The sequence below is a fragment of the Anopheles merus genome, chromosome 2R, assembly GCF_017562075.2.
Source record: "Anopheles merus strain MAF chromosome 2R, AmerM5.1, whole genome shotgun sequence".
In the NCBI taxonomy this organism is placed as follows: domain Eukaryota; kingdom Metazoa; phylum Arthropoda; class Insecta; order Diptera; family Culicidae; genus Anopheles; species Anopheles merus.
The window spans coordinates 38,937,345-38,952,729 of record NC_054082.1 but is presented as its reverse complement, the minus strand read 5'-3'; the positions used below and the strand labels follow the sequence as shown (position 1 = coordinate 38,952,729).

Below are 15,385 nucleotides of genomic sequence, written 5' to 3'. Positions count from 1 at the left end.
AATAAATAAATAACTATAAAATACACACACACGCACACACACACATATACACACATACACATACAAATAATGCACACAAAGATGGATACACATATCTCCAAAAAAAAAAATAATTTCCAAAAAGAAATGATGATGAGATTGATGTAAAATGATAAATAAAGTAAAAAAAGCGCATACAAATCATCACATCAAAATGATATAAAAATTAGTTTAAAACTGAACAAAACTGCACACACACATACTATCTTAATAATGGAAACAATCCATGTTGATATACAAAATAAAACATAGAAAAAAGCAAACATTGTGCACAACTGAACGAACGTTTGATGAAAGTGAGAAACAATAAGAAAACAATAAAACAACAACAACAAAAAAGTAAAAGTGTAACAACATAAAAGTGATACCAAGCTGAATACAAACAAAACCATTGCAGCTTAAAACGTAAGTAGCGTAAGCGCAAGGTGACGCGCGAAAGGCAACAACGGTGGCAAATCATAAAAACAGGCACACAACACGTGGCATATAAAACGCGATACAACAGGTGGACACCGATATTTAGTGGTTTTGGGGGTGACAAAACTAGCGTTTACTAAATAGAGCGTGTGTTTGGTAGTGTAGGGGTGAGACAGAGAGAGAGAGAGAGAGAGAGAAAAGAGAGAAAGAGAGAGAGAGAGAGTATTATCCAAAAACCAACCATTCTCCATGTCCAGCGGTGGTCCGCCGACGCTTTCGCTCAGCCGCGGATCAGTGACGGTGAAGTAGATCTCCTGCTGCACACCGGGCGGTATCGCGCCGGGCGGAATCTGCAGCGAAACGTTCCAGATCGGATCGGCCAAACTGCCGCCGGACGCGTCGAACAGCCCGCGCCGCGTAATCGGTTGTCGGGGAGGCGGTAGCCCGAGGGACAGTTCGCTGGCAAACGGTGTGCTGGTCGCGTTCGGTGGACCGATCGGAAGGCTCATCTGCGAGCCGGTGGCTGTTGAGGTGTACTGTGTTTCGATTGAGGTACGGCTGGCGTATACGGCTACTGTCGCTGGTCCCGCCTCCTCCGACGGTGGCAGACTGGGACGATTCAGTGCGCTCGGTGGTGGTGGAGGCGGTGGCATGACCGGAGGAGCGGTTCGTTTTAAGAAGTTTGATATGTGCGTCGCTCGGATGCTTTTCGGCGTGCCCAGCGTACTTGGAACGGGTGAGGACGTTGCTACCGGGCTGCCGGGGCTTGCCACTCCCATCGCCAGCTTCTCAAACACGGAGTCATTCTGATTGCTTACGGTTAGTGTCCGCTCGTCACTCTGTTCGTGCTGCTCCTCCTCATCCTCCACATCGTCGTCCTCTTCGGCGGCCAATGGGGCACTCAAATCTTGCGGCTTTCGTCCAGTTGAGGGTGTGGACGGAGTGGTATGTTTGGAGCTAGCTTCGGGCTGTTCTGTCTTAGCTTTGTGCGCACTATTTTCACTGGCAAATGCTTCGGGCATGTTCAGGCGAAGCTCCTGCATCTCACTGACAGGAGCGTCCACTGCTCCGCTCGCTGAGGCAACGGAGGCAGACTCGTTCTCGTTCTTCGACTCGTAGATCGGTTCGTGCTTTAGCTCCCGGCGCGAAACGTACACCGGTTCGGCCATCGATTCCATCGCCTCCTTGCGGGACTGATAGATCTGATCGCGCATCTGCGTACGCCGTTCGCGCATTTCGCCGCCATTGCGCGAAGACGAGTAGCCGCTTTTGCACGAACTGCTCGACGGAGAGTTGGGTGAACTCGAGTTCGAACCGCTAGCAGTACCACCACCACCACCACCGGTCAAACCCTGGCTGCGCAGGAACCGATCGCTCGCAGCGGAGGTGGTTGTCCCGCCCATTGAGCTGCTGCCATTGCCCGAAGCGGGAGACGAACCGTGTGGCGGCTGGGGTTGCGTTTGGGCCGGCGTCACCATCTCCACCATTCGACTTTGCTGGATGCGATCCTGCATCTGCTGCTTGCTCTGGTACAGATGATCACGGTGCATTTCACGCCGGCTTTGGTACACTGGATCTTCGAATGCGCGCCTGTTGTGCTCCCGGGCCTCATTATACAGGAAGGAGCCGCTCTTGCTCTGGTAGATTGATTCGTCGTGCGCGGAGGAACCGCGGCTTACATTCGCATTCACCATCGCCGCACGATGATGGTCCACTATCGAGGCATGATGGGGCGCTCGCTCCGAGCCCATTCGCCGGCGATTGAGCTGATTGAAGCTGGGCGACGGAGCGGTACGATCAGCCATACTATGACGACGCACTATGCGCCGACCAAGCGTGTTGACCGTGGCACCCGGCCCTAGCGGTGCTCTGCTCCGTTCCAGCTCAATGAGTGCCCGATTGGCGTACAGATTCTCGTCCGTTGGGTAGTAGCCCGGCCCTTCGCTTTGTTGATCGTAGTAGCCGCCTCTGCCCTGGTTGTTGCCATACATCGATTCCATCTCCAAGTTCTGATAGGTACTGTTGCCATCCTTCGGGTAGTATGGTTCGTGCCGCTGGTACGATCGATTCGGCTGTGGCGAGTAAGGTCCCTGGTAGGACGAACCGTACCGAGGATCGTTGTAGTACGCCTGCTGCTGCATCTCTTGTGCGTACATCGAACGCTGCTGATCGTACAACTGTTGGTGCTGCTGATCCGGCATGCGCATTCGGGCCGATCGTGGTTCCATCATGGAATGCTGCCGTTTCAGTATCGGCCTGAGCGATTTCTTATCCGAATCACCCGCCAGGCTTACCTGCCGCCGCAGTGGCCGGGTAGACTTGATGAATGCGTTCTTGATCGCTTTCAGCGGTGATTTGAGAATGTTTTTCTTCGGCGGTTTCGCCGGTAGCTCCGGTGGGAGGGATGCATCGTGCCCTGGGTAAGGCCCACGCGACGTCGGTGGCGGTGGTCTGGGAATGGGCGGAAGTGGCTGCTGCTGCAGCTGGCGCATCCGTTCCTGGTGCATCAGATGCTGCTGGTGCTGGTTGAACTCATGGATCGACATCATTGGCTCCATGTCTCTGCAGAAGGTGGGGAGTTGGGGAATTGGGGCGGGCGGTATGTTTTGGAGTGTGGCGCATTCGTGGTTTGGAGGTCGGGAGTGGGAGATGTTGGTTGATAACGAATCATTTTATTATATTTTGGTTTGAAACAACGTTAGCGCGCTAGTAGTAAAGGTTTGTTCGAGGTTTGCTCGAGGGATTAGGTGCGCCGCGTTTATTTGTCGTTAAAACAGTGGTGAAAGGAGGAAGCTTTGGGACATCACACAGTGGGAAAGTGTAGAGAGAAAACATCGGGAAGAATGTGTTCGCAAGCTTGCCGGTGGCAAGTGCTGCGGAGAACAACTGAATCACATTAATGCATTGGACTGCATGCACTAACTTTTTCCCCCATTTGTTTTGTTCGCTTTTCTATACTAAATCGATCGTTATCAGATATTGGGTTCCAGTGGAAAACGCAACGTTCAGTTCTTATTTATCATAGCTAATCGTTCAAAAAAACAGATACGCATGTAGCACGATCGGTTCGCGCTTTTGTGAAGAACTCTCGAAGTACAGATCATTATGCTTGATACACACAATACGGAGCAGAAATATAAACGCAACCACTCTCATACTCACACACACACACACATACAAACACGCAGAAACACATTCACAGCACAACCATACGTTCGTTCAATATTTAATACGTAATACAAATCAACCTATTCCCATCAGCCAGCTAAATTAACATTTACCTAAGCCCGTCCTGTTTAGCCGATACATTTAGGAGGAAATACCACTAGCTAATGGTAATTAGTATGTAGAGAAACGGAAGTACGGAAAAAGAGAGTAGAAAAGATAACCAGCGGGTTAAAGAAACCTTTGGAAGAAAAGGCAAATGAAACTATGGCAAGCATCACATCTCATACATAATGGTCTAGCCAATGTACTCGTTTTGCCTGATTGTGGATTGTGACCGCAATAAAAGCAATATTTTAAATGTTATTTGCAGAAAATATGTGAAGCTGTTGGTTAGTATGTAAGTGCCAGGCGGTTGGAAAAGGCGAGCTAAAGTAGCACCGCATTTTTTCTGTTTAACTTTTTAAATTTTTTCAATCTCAAAACAACAAAAAGCCACTCATTATAACATATTTTCTTCTTCTTTTTAAATCCATTCCTCCAAAGAATGTCAGCAATTATGTACATGCAATTGTTATGCTATTTTAAAGACCGTTTTCAACGATACCAGCTTTTAGAAGCAGTAACTGTATTAAGCAAAAAAGTCTTGAAAGGCCATCACTGGGTGTAGAAAAGTTGGCAACCAACTAACGGTAGAATACACAAAGTAGAATATTTTTAAATACACTGCTCAGCCAGAAAAAGAAAACAAAAATGAGGGTAAAAGTTAGTGCGATCTGTGTCGTGCGGAAAGGTAAACTTGACTTGAATTTTCCAATGTTCATCGTTGCTTCAAAGGGTAGAATGATAAAGATGTTTGGATTCGATAGGGGATGTGTTGTGTCGTTGAATTTAGACAAAGAGTTTTGCTCCTTTATTGGCACCGGTCAACGGTCGTACGTAATTTAGTCGTATGTCAAAGTAAGGTCGCATTATGAAAGCGATTTAAAGCGAATCAATTAACCAGTCGCAGGAGGTCTTAACAAGTGTCAAGTATGACCGCGAGAGATAAAAGCGTTTAACAATATTCTCCATACACTTTTTATAGTTAGTATAATAGCTGTATAAGTCACAACGCCATTTGCCGTGGTTAGATACGAATGCAGGCACGTATGTCCATGTTTCCTTAGTCCACCATAGGTGATGTAGTAAAAGTACAACATGCTTGTATAGAGTGCGACACGAAAGTATGACACGGTCGAGTTTCAGCCACGGTCTTCGTACAAGTTTGTACGATATGTCTTTTCCGGTAAAGCCTCGTACAGTTAGTAAAGGAAAAAACAAATGTCGGTAAGATCGCGTGGACCTTCTTCTTTCGAGGTATGTAATGGTAGCAGTGGAAAGTTTAGTCCGTCCTTGGGAGCAGATTTGAGTTAGCAAACGAGGGAATGAATCCGAAGAAAAATGTGAGGCCAAATGTGAAGGAAGTAACGCAATGTGCAGTACTTACCGTATGTTGTGGTGGTGCCCAACCATCGTACCCAGTTGCGGTTTGCGGTATAGCTCGAAGGCCGATCCGCGTTGCTCTCGGCTACCTGCGAGATCGAGTGCGTGTCGATCGGAGGGATGTAATGCTGGCATGTTGCCTAGGGAGCAAACATTATTGATTAGTCTCATTTGGTAAGACAGGTGAGAAGAAAAAAGGCATTCCAACGCTTAAATGCATGAGTTAAGAAATGAAAATAGACTCCTCCAACTGATATTGCCTTTCTATTGGAAACATGAAGTGAGATTGGCTGTGCAACAGATAGCTATAGGTAATTATTATTTTAAATTAAATGGTAGGTGTTGGAAAGTATTCACAAAGGCTTAGCATACGTTATTGTACCCCGAATATGTTGTGTGGTTTTATTATTTAAAATCTTATCATAAAAGAGTTTGCTTTCTCTTTGGATTGCTTGCGATGTTCAACATTTCCACTGAATCATGCATTTAAGAATTAAAGGATAAATCATAGATTAACATGGGATGGGGGATATAAGGTTGATAAGTGGCAAGGTGATGGTAGGTAAGAAGGGTTAGTGGAAGAGTTTCGAACTAATTGGTTGGTCAGTGTGCGGGTGTGTGTATTGCGAGTGTAAATGTAAATGAGTGTTGTTACCTATGCCATGAGTTGCAGCCCCATTACCTCTATGCATGTAAGTATTGCCGTAGGGGTATTGTGCGTTCCCGTTGTTATAACCATTGCTTGCCCCCATTGCACCCATGTCCCTGACACCATTGCTCATATACGAATGACTACCGTTGGCGTTTCCGTTGTACATGGGGCCTCCGTTGCCACCGTTCGCACCATTGCCGACCGTGTACGGATTGTACGGATGCATGCCCGGTGCGTGGGACCCACCATTATTCGGCGAGCTTGGTACATTGTGAGCCATGCCCTGATGGTAATGCGATGACGCCATGGGAGGATAATAGAAACCATCCGGCGAGCGAGGTGAAATCGGTTCCTGTAGAATGTGAATATAGTGTAACCATTAATAGATGCCTCTTCACAATCAGCTTTACCCACAAACATTATGCTTACCCCATTATCCCACTGTCCGGAATGGTGCATTCCGGCGCCGTTACTACCGGAACCTCCAACAGGAGGCCGATAGTTTTTGGGTTTAGGCGGTGGAACAGGCTTAAACGGTGCGCCATTGCCCATATTCGCTCCCATCGCACCCGGTGGCGGTCCTGGTGAGCCAATCATCGACGGTCCTTTGTTAGGTTTGGAGTAATCTGCCTGCGATGCTGAATTATTTCGACTATACCGAGTAATCAAAAAAAGACAAAGAGAAATTCAGTTAATTATGGTGATTCAACATTTCGTTCAACCAAGATGCTCTAAAAATAGCTCTAATTAGACCATGGGATGTGTTTAAACAATTTGTGCACAGCTGAACATGTTCATACAATGGTGAGCGTTGTACGCGTGTTCAACTAACTGGGAAGTGGAACTAACCGGAAGCTGAAACCGGGATAAAGGGGGCATTCGTGTGACAATGCTCAATAGAGTGGTGTGATGAAGTGTAGACAAGATACAAAAACGATAACATTTATAAAAAATAAAATGAAATAACAATCGGTGCTTTCTAAAATGAAGGAACGCATGAACAGTATGACCAAAAGCCGCATAATTCGCATGGAAATACCTTTGAACAGTCCAAAACGGAAGAAGTCCCGCAGATAAATGGAAACATTGCAAATAATAGTGGAACTAGAAACAATTGAACCGTGGCTTTCCGTGGCTTTCCGTCCGAGCGGAAACTTCCAGCGCTTCAAACTAGGGTATCGTACTTGGAATGAACTAATCTACGCCTGTGCGGGCAGCACATTGTGTGGTAGTGTAGATTGGGTTGCGATTTGTTTATAAACAGATATTCCCGCATCTGTTGTCGCGACCTTCATCAGTTCGCAAGAACAATACGTAATAATGCAGCATGAAAGAAAAACAAAGCCATCAATCATATCGTTCGAATCCGCCGGCGGGACTAACCTACATCATGATCGTTCGAGCCTAACAACAAATATGCAGTATATCGAAAAAACATAAATGCAATTGTGCTGCTTACCTATACTTCCCGTAATCCGTTTTCGTTTCAATAATATGTTTTCTGGGACTATCAAGCACGAGATTGGTTGGCCTTTGGGGCATGTTCATACCTCCGGCCGAACGATCGCCCGAGTTCCGTTGCGTTAATGTTTCATGCACTCCTGTACCTTGAAGGAGAAATAGAATTAACATTATTTACTGTCCATGTTGGTCGTTGCTCATCGACATGATAATAACATACCGTTATAGTTACTTCTAGCCGTGGTGAGTAACATGTCGGACGGGGCGTTATTTAGCGCAGGATTCCGCCCATAGTCTGACAACCCGGAAACATTTGCTCCCATTGCATGGGCTCCATTGCGACTGCTACAACGATGAGAAAAATTGAGAGCAAAGAGGAAAATAGAAAATTAGAATTTGTGGCAAAAATATAGGACACAAATTTTACAAGGCACTTCTATAGTACAAACAACTAAAAGAATATTAACGCTTAAGGAATGAACTAGACAGTCTAATTTGAAAGCAAATTTAAATGGCTAGAATAAACAAGCAGCCCAAAAGTGAAACAACAAAAAACCATTGCTTGCCAGGCGGAAATTCGGTATAGACTTACTTGGGCACCGATTTCAGATCATCGGGTGCATTGGGTCCTAACCTCATATTCTGTGCGGTCAGCTGCGATGACGTGTTGTACGAATCGTAGCTGGAAACGCTGTCGTAAGATCCGTTCGCTTTGCCCGATGTGTTTTGTGGATTGTTGCCGGGATGATGATGGCCAGCTGAGCGACCGCCGCCACCACCGCCGCCACCACCGCCGCCGCTACGATCCAGCGATGTGTTAGCATTCGGGTTACGCTCTAGCGAACTAGCAGCGCCGGGTGCTGTCGTTCCTCCGTTCACCATCGGTGGAAGCGTTGGTCGCTTGTCGCCTGCTCCGAGCCCCAGCAGTTGATTTCTACTGCTGTACTCTTCCTGCGTGGACGACGTGGGATCATGCAGCGCATCGGTGGACGATTGCTTGCCATTGCCGAACAATCGTTCCTGTGCCGAACGGCCGAGCGTTCCGCCCGAGCTTGAGTTGCGTGATGGCAAGGAAGAACCGGACGTACTGGGCGCACCGGGAGCGTTCGCCGGTTTGGACGCTCTATCAATGCGGGGTGGCAAATCTGGAACTGTACAATGGACACGATGGTAAATGGTTGGACTGAGCGTTATGTGCAAAGCCTGCAGACTCTTACCTGTACCGAAATGTGGCCCATTTGCTGTTCCCTGAAGTGGTGGCGCTGGACGTGATGTGGAAGAACCGTAAATGGCATCTTCAGGGTTCATGGACGGTCCGCCTCCTACTCCATTTTTGCTCGATGAAAATCCGTACTTATTATCCACGGTCATTCGCCGAGAATGTGGCCCATGTTCGTAGGGATTCTTTACGTGCGATGTAGCCGTAAAGAGAGAGAGAGAGAGAGAGAGAGAGAGAGAGAGAGAGAGAGAGAGAGAGTTGGAGAGAAAAGTTATTTATTGAATCTTCTATTTTCTTATTCTATTTAACGTATGCATATTTTAGTCACACAATAGCCAAATGAGAATGAATGACTTAATATTAGAGAGAATTATATTGATATTAATAACGAATTGTGACTTTTACAAATTATGATCTGCCACGGACACAGTATTGACCGATACATATTTTGCAAACATGAAAGAAATGAAAGATTAAATAATTTAAAGAATGGAAATCCTTGTTCAGCATACACAGTCTGGTATAAATATAAAGATATCATAAACTATATAATGGAGATGCTGTTAGCTTACCGTGTATGGTGGTGGCATGCCGTCACCGAGTTCTCTATCCCTATCCAAGTTATCCTGATTAGTGGCAATCGATGGATCGGAGCTGGATTTCACTAACTGTGGCAAGTTGCCCAGCGATAGTGACGCTGACGGGCCCGGACTCAGCTCCAGGTCCGACTCGGGGCTCGAGGCGTAAGAAAGACGGGATGTGGTCATGGGGAAAAGGAAATCATCGGACAGGGATTCTACCGGCTGCGGGTTGATGACATAACCGGCGGACAAATACAACGGATAGGAAAGGGAAGGGTGGATTCACATACGACGGGGATAGCGTTACAGGTATGGTACCGCATTGTTCGCGATAAAGGAGCATGATTGAATAGCATATTTATACAAGGGAAAGGATACAATAATTATAAAAAAGGGAAGGGATTTTCAGCGCACACACGGATATAGTATAGTAGATGTAGCGTTTATAAATGTATGTTTGGCGTTAGTTTCAACAAACACGATTGTTGTTTCGTTGTACATCCACGGGGGACAGTATTTTTTGGGCACACAGTAATGTGTTTTTCATGTGTAGAAGCGTATGTCGTATGAGTATATATATGAAATTAAAAAGAGACAGAAAAAATCACACTGTTAGATTCGTTCAAAGGTCAATCATGAGAATATTGAAGTATTGAAATGATAACAATACCCTAATAGGAGCATGCAAACATTGTTAGTAATGCTAAGGCTGATGATACTCATGTTAAACAAGTGTGTATCATAAATCAAAGTGCTATTCGTTTATAAATTGTACACACATATTGTAAACCTTCCAGCGAATGAAAATAATCCAACGGCAGAAACCCGTAAGCTGCATTCAATTACATTAGTTATCAATGTAAGCAATGAACTGGTTTTGATCTTGTACGTGATTTCCGTTAACATCAACGGAAGTTAAGTTGTTAGAGCCACGCAAAGAACCACCGGCCGCAGACGGTCTAGAGTCGTTAATGGAATACTCGTTTTCGAAGCCATTTCCAACACCATGACCATTGTTATTAGCATTAGTAACATTTGTGTACGATCGAGTACGATCGTGCAGCTGCAAGTGGTCGGGATTGTGATAGTACGGGGTAGCGTGAACGGTGGCATTAGTCGATCGGCCACTGTCAATGCCTATCGTCGCCGCTGGTTGTTCGTCGTCATACAGCAGCTGTTCCGAGCTGCCGGTTGTTGCTGTAGACGATTTACCACCATAGGACGAGGATGCATGCAGGCTGACAGTCGAGCGCCGGATCGTTGGTGTCGAATGATGCAACCCAGCGCTGTAGCCCATCCTTCCCGGTCGTCGTCCGCCGACCGACGGGGATGCCATCCGGGCATCGGAATGCATCATTTGAGGAGGAGCAGCACCACCACCACCGATCTCACTACCGAGTACAGTGTTTGGTCGACAGTTTTGCAGCGAATGCGTGGGAATGGATGCAACAGGTTTGATAGCATTGAAGTGGTTAGCGTAATTAGGCTGTGGTCCATATTGTGCAGCAATGGGGATTGAGTGAGCGGTCAGCGAGTTGTTGAAGCTTGAAGCGGGCAGCGAGTAGCGGTAGGGATTTCTGGACATTGCTCCAACACTTATTTTGGCAGGTGGTAGAGGAGACACATAGTTACAGCACGACAGTGGGCATGGAGGAGGAAGATAGGGTAGAAAGATATCGGACGCCAATTCCACCCGCTAGCGAATGTTAGGAATCATGATTTAGGGATGGCAAGAAACACGAACGACACGAACGAAAGTAGGAAAGTTTAAGGACCGCACATACACCGACCAACACCAAATGATAAATGTAAGAAAAGAAGAAACAATGTAACGTAATTAGGCATGATTCTATATCAGCTCAGCAAGATGTGCATGTTCTTCAACCGCATGTAACGTCAAATCTAAATATAAAATTGAACACAATTATCCAACATGTAGCGTTCTTATGTATGAACGATTTACACGCATTCGTGTATTCGGTATGAAATCTGAAATTTTAGAGAAAAAATGTCCTATCCCACAGACTCTCCCAGCAAGTACCAACTACTCCAAAGAAAGAAATAAATCCCATATCAACCACTACCACCATAGGACGCCACAGAAGAGGGCAGCTTGGATGGGATGGGTTTACCTTGGTCTCGGACATCCACACTGCACCACTCTGCTGCTGATCGATCGAGTCCCTCAGCTTCCGGTACCAGGTGTCGGGATCGTTCAGATTTATCGTTGTGCTGAAGACGTGCGACCAGACGCGTTCCAGCTTTTGGCACTGCTCGAACAGCTTCTTGCTGCTCTTGTGCGCCGACTTGGGCAGCCCCTGGCGCATCTGCTTGATTGTGTGCTTGGTGTCCGCCTTCAAAAATATCACTATCGGGTAGAACTGGGCGTAGTTCAGCCGATCGACCGCATTCGGCGTCACGTCCAGCAGCGCATGCTTGCCCCGGTCCATGATGTCGCGTATGTTCGACAGGCGCACAATGCCACCGCACTTGGACGAGCCCTTATCATCGTCCTGCAATGGGGCCGTATACTTGTCGGCGAAATCTTTCATCAATCGCTCGCGCGCTATGTCCGCCACCGGGCCGAAAATGACCACCGGGCGCACGAAGCCCGGATGGCGCAGCACGACCCGCTCGTACGCCGGGAACTTGGAGATGGCGTCCGAGAACACTACATCGTCCCAGTTTTCGCGCGACAGCGACTTCGAGCGGCGGTGCGTCGAGCGACGTCTTCGGAAGAAGCTTACACGCGACTCGGATGCATTGAGCTCTTTCTTGCTCGCGTTAAACTGCACCGTGGCGAGCTCTTCCGCTCGTGCCTTGTTCGGAATGACGCCTCGCTGGAGCTCTTGGTGGCCGCGCCCAATTCGCAGCACCTGCCAGGCACCGACCACACCATTGTACAGTGTGTCGATGACCCGAAACACATCACCGGCCTTAAACGATAGCTCGCCCTTTGTCGGGGCATCGCAGTGGAAGTGCGTCTTGATGTGGAACGAATCACCGCGCTGCTGAGCGGTAATGCTGTCAAACTCCTCCTTGCAGTACTGCACGATCAGCTCGATGCGGTCCTGCAGGCTGAGCAGAAAGAGGACGGCCTCCTCCCTGGTAACTCCGTTCATGTCCATATCGTTCACCTTTAGGATTTTGTCGCCCGGCACCAGGCCCTGGGCCGAGGCGGGGCTGTTCTGCTGTACCGCCGTCACAAAGATGCCGACCTCGTTGCCGCCCGTCAGCCTGATACCGACCGAGCCCTCCTTCTGGAATGTGATGTACCGCGGTTCGGTAGTCGGTGGCTTCTCGTCCATCAGCTGACGGCGCGTGGCGTAGAAGTCTTCTCCCCGTGGGGGCGGTGGCCTCGGCGGCTCATCAACAACGCTGCGCGATCGCGAATGACCTGCCCCGTCCGCCGTCCGACTGGACGTTCCTGGCGGTGTGCTGGGGCGATCGAGCTGCTGCAGCGATATATCCGTCAGAGGTCCCCTGGATCGGCCCCGCGGTGTGAGATTGCTTTTATCGTCCGCCAGCAGTGTACTCATCGCGGACGGTCTGGTTGGGGGTTGTACGTATAAATTCTGACCAGAGTACGAACCGCCGCCGGTCCCGTTGAGATAGTTCTCGTCCATGTTGCTACAGTTGGACACCTGGGCTGTGTGCGAGTAGACGGGCGATTGCATACCGGAAGCGGTACCACCACCACCGGCTGCACCCCCACCATAGCCCCCGGCAATGCCGTTCGGTTCACGGAGCACCGCGAGCGTTAGCCGCTCCTTGCAACCGTCAATGATTTTCTTCGCCTCCTTGAGGCTCATCGAGTCGTTGCAGTTGGTGTTGTGGATGCGCGTCACCAGATCACCTTCCTGCAGCGAGTACCCGTTGGCCGCCAGCTGATCTTTCGTTTTGGACGATATTTCCTGCGGAGAAGAAGCATGAAGGTATCGCGCATTAGACCCACGCTCACATCCAAAACAACCATTATTGCCTTCCCATCAGCTTACCCGAATAAACAATCGGCAGCCAAGCACGATCCCAAAGTCGTCCTTTTTGTTTGCCTTCGTGACGATCACTTTGATTTGCTGCTGAGATCCATTATTCGCACCGAGCCCCAGTCCAGTGGAGCTGATGCTGTGCTGATGCTGATGGGAATTCATGCCAGCCACACCAGTCGGCATGCCCACACCCATCGCACCAGCACTGGGTCCCCCTGGTGGTCCACCGGACATACCGATGCCACCAACGCCGCCGCCACCGCCACCACCGGGCCCAGCCATGCCGTGCATATTCGCACCAGGAAGTGGATGCATCAGACTGTGATTTGGTACGCGCCGTTTCACCACCAGTGTCACCGTGTTGCCACTGTCACGCAGCACCTGTACGGCCGTGGCGTACTCTACGTTTTCCAGCGACACACCGTTCACGGAAATGATGCGATCGTTAACTCTGTGTGGAAGAGATAGAGAGAGAGAGAGAGAGAGAGAGAGAGAGAGAGAGAGAGAGGGAGTGAGCATGCAAAGTGGATGTAAATGTTGACGTGATCGTTTGTCAACATATTGCCATTTCCTATTTGTACGAAATCGCAAGAAAGCACTCACTGTAGCTGGCCCTCGGCGGGACCATTCTTCAGCACGTCGCTAACCGCGATCGACGGATCACCGTTGGCAAAGTGTGGATTATCACGGCCGCCGGAAACTGCTATGCCGAACCCGTAGCCGGTCACACGGGAAAGTGTCACCGTGCTATAATCCCATGACGTTCTCTCGAGCTGTAATTGGAAAGGAAAGAAAGAAAAAAAGAAACATATATAAATACGTCTACCAAAACAAAAACAGAAAAAAAGTTAGGTAAGGCACAATATCTTATTTTACGGCTTATCACAGGAAACGAAGCTATCATCGAAAGGGAAGAAACGAGCCTTCCTCCGTTTCGAGGTATTTCGGGGTATAAATTAAGCAAATAGGGGAAAGTGCACAAATATCATTGTCAGCCCATATCTCGAACCAAACCATTGCGATTGTTTATTGTGTGTACTTTTCTTTCTTTAGTCATAATAAATTGGCGAAACTTTCTCCCGCACAAGATACGATATAAAACTCGTGCGTGTGAGTGTTTGTGTAATTCAGTAAGCGGCATGTGTGTACATTATATGCCAAACCTGGAACGAGTGTGTACGCGTCGGAACATTCAACGGTCTTTCACGACTTGTAGGGGAGAGAAAATAGCTGTCGCATGCATGTTTGTGAGCGCACCCGCATACCCATCATGCTGTGTGCTCGTGCTTAATCCGGCATGGAATCTGGATGGTGCAGCATCAACAACGATGCCCATTGACAAACCATAAAACCATATTTCCGTGCCACGATCGAGTGGAAGACGCATCATCATGTTGGACGGAACTACAAGTCGATCTTTCTCAATGGCAAGCGGCTGGCAGTGTAGCCCGGAGCATGATTTTAATCAAGCTTAATTCAATTAAAACTCAGAACCTCAACGTTGGCCTCGCGGCTGCCACTGAGGAAGCCGTGGCGAGGCTCGAAGATCGTCCGTCGTCCGACGTGTCTGTCTGATCGATGTTGTAGCCGGTTGTTTTTTTTTATTCAGGAAAGGATCGAAGGAATGTGGAGTTATTATTGTATGCTAAAGAAACACTCAAAAGAACAAATACAGTGCTGAGGACTGTGTGTGGGGACTTTCACAGCATGTCTATCATGCTAGCTGATTAACACAAAGCTTATTAAGAGGGATACTTTACATAAGCTTATCCTCCACCATCAAGTGTCAAGAGAAACTGAGAAATTATTTGCGCATTATTTTATGCAGGAATCATAAAGCTTTCGTCAAAAATTGGATACTAATTAGCTGCTGATTGTTCCGCCGCCCGATCAGCGCGCGCAGCAATCTTCCACACAACCAACCAGAGGGAACACACATTTACTATCAACCGTAGCGGAAATTTACACTTTCTCCGATTTTTGGTTCGAAATTGGCAGCCGCTTATGCTACGAGACAAAGGCTCTAGTATGCAATCGGTGTGCCGCATTGTGTGGACCGTCGTTTGTGGGTTTAGTGGGCGCTTACTGTTAGCCATGTGCTAGGAGCGATTTGAATGGTTTGAAAGAAAATTGTGATTGGGAGGAAATGTTTATTCAAACTGTGGGGTGAAAGCAAAGCAAATTTAGCACAATACACCTTACAAGCAGTGGTGGTGGTGCCAGACGACAATTAGTTCACCTGTCCACCAAGCTGACCATGCTATCGCAGATATTATCACGGAACGAATGAAAAATCCGAACCACCATCGACAACACAAAAGGCTACTGGACAGAGCAGTGGGAAATGTAAGCTAGCGAAGGATGACTTTAATTATTA

At 47.9% G+C, this 15,385-nt stretch overlaps 1 protein-coding gene across 19 annotated transcripts in view; it reads right to left on the bottom strand.

Moving 5' to 3' along the window:
• The window catches only part of LOC121590851 (tight junction protein ZO-1), a 48,143-nt gene that overhangs the window by 1,620 nt on the left and 31,138 nt on the right, over positions 1–15,385 (bottom strand). For 14 of the 19 annotated variants that reach the window (XM_041910911.1, XM_041910919.1, XM_041910921.1 and 11 more), the window contains 12 exons: positions 13,612–13,781; positions 13,018–13,459; positions 11,152–12,933; positions 9,011–9,241; positions 8,437–8,623; positions 7,812–8,370; positions 7,440–7,564; positions 7,218–7,365; positions 6,188–6,410; positions 5,762–6,110; positions 5,111–5,246; positions 698–3,018 (listed from right to left, as the gene is read on the bottom strand). In XM_041910911.1, the coding sequence (XP_041766845.1) occupies positions 698–3,018; positions 5,111–5,246; positions 5,762–6,110; positions 6,188–6,410; positions 7,218–7,365; positions 7,440–7,564; positions 7,812–8,370; positions 8,437–8,623; positions 9,011–9,241; positions 11,152–12,933; positions 13,018–13,459; positions 13,612–13,781 (6,673 nt within the window). The remainder of the gene's footprint in view (positions 1–697; positions 3,019–5,110; positions 5,247–5,761; positions 6,111–6,187; positions 6,411–7,217; positions 7,366–7,439; positions 7,565–7,811; positions 8,371–8,436; positions 8,624–9,010; positions 9,242–11,151; positions 12,934–13,017; positions 13,460–13,611; positions 13,782–15,385) is intronic. The other 5 variants (XM_041910913.1, XM_041910915.1, XM_041910912.1 and 2 more) reach the window with 5 other exon arrangements.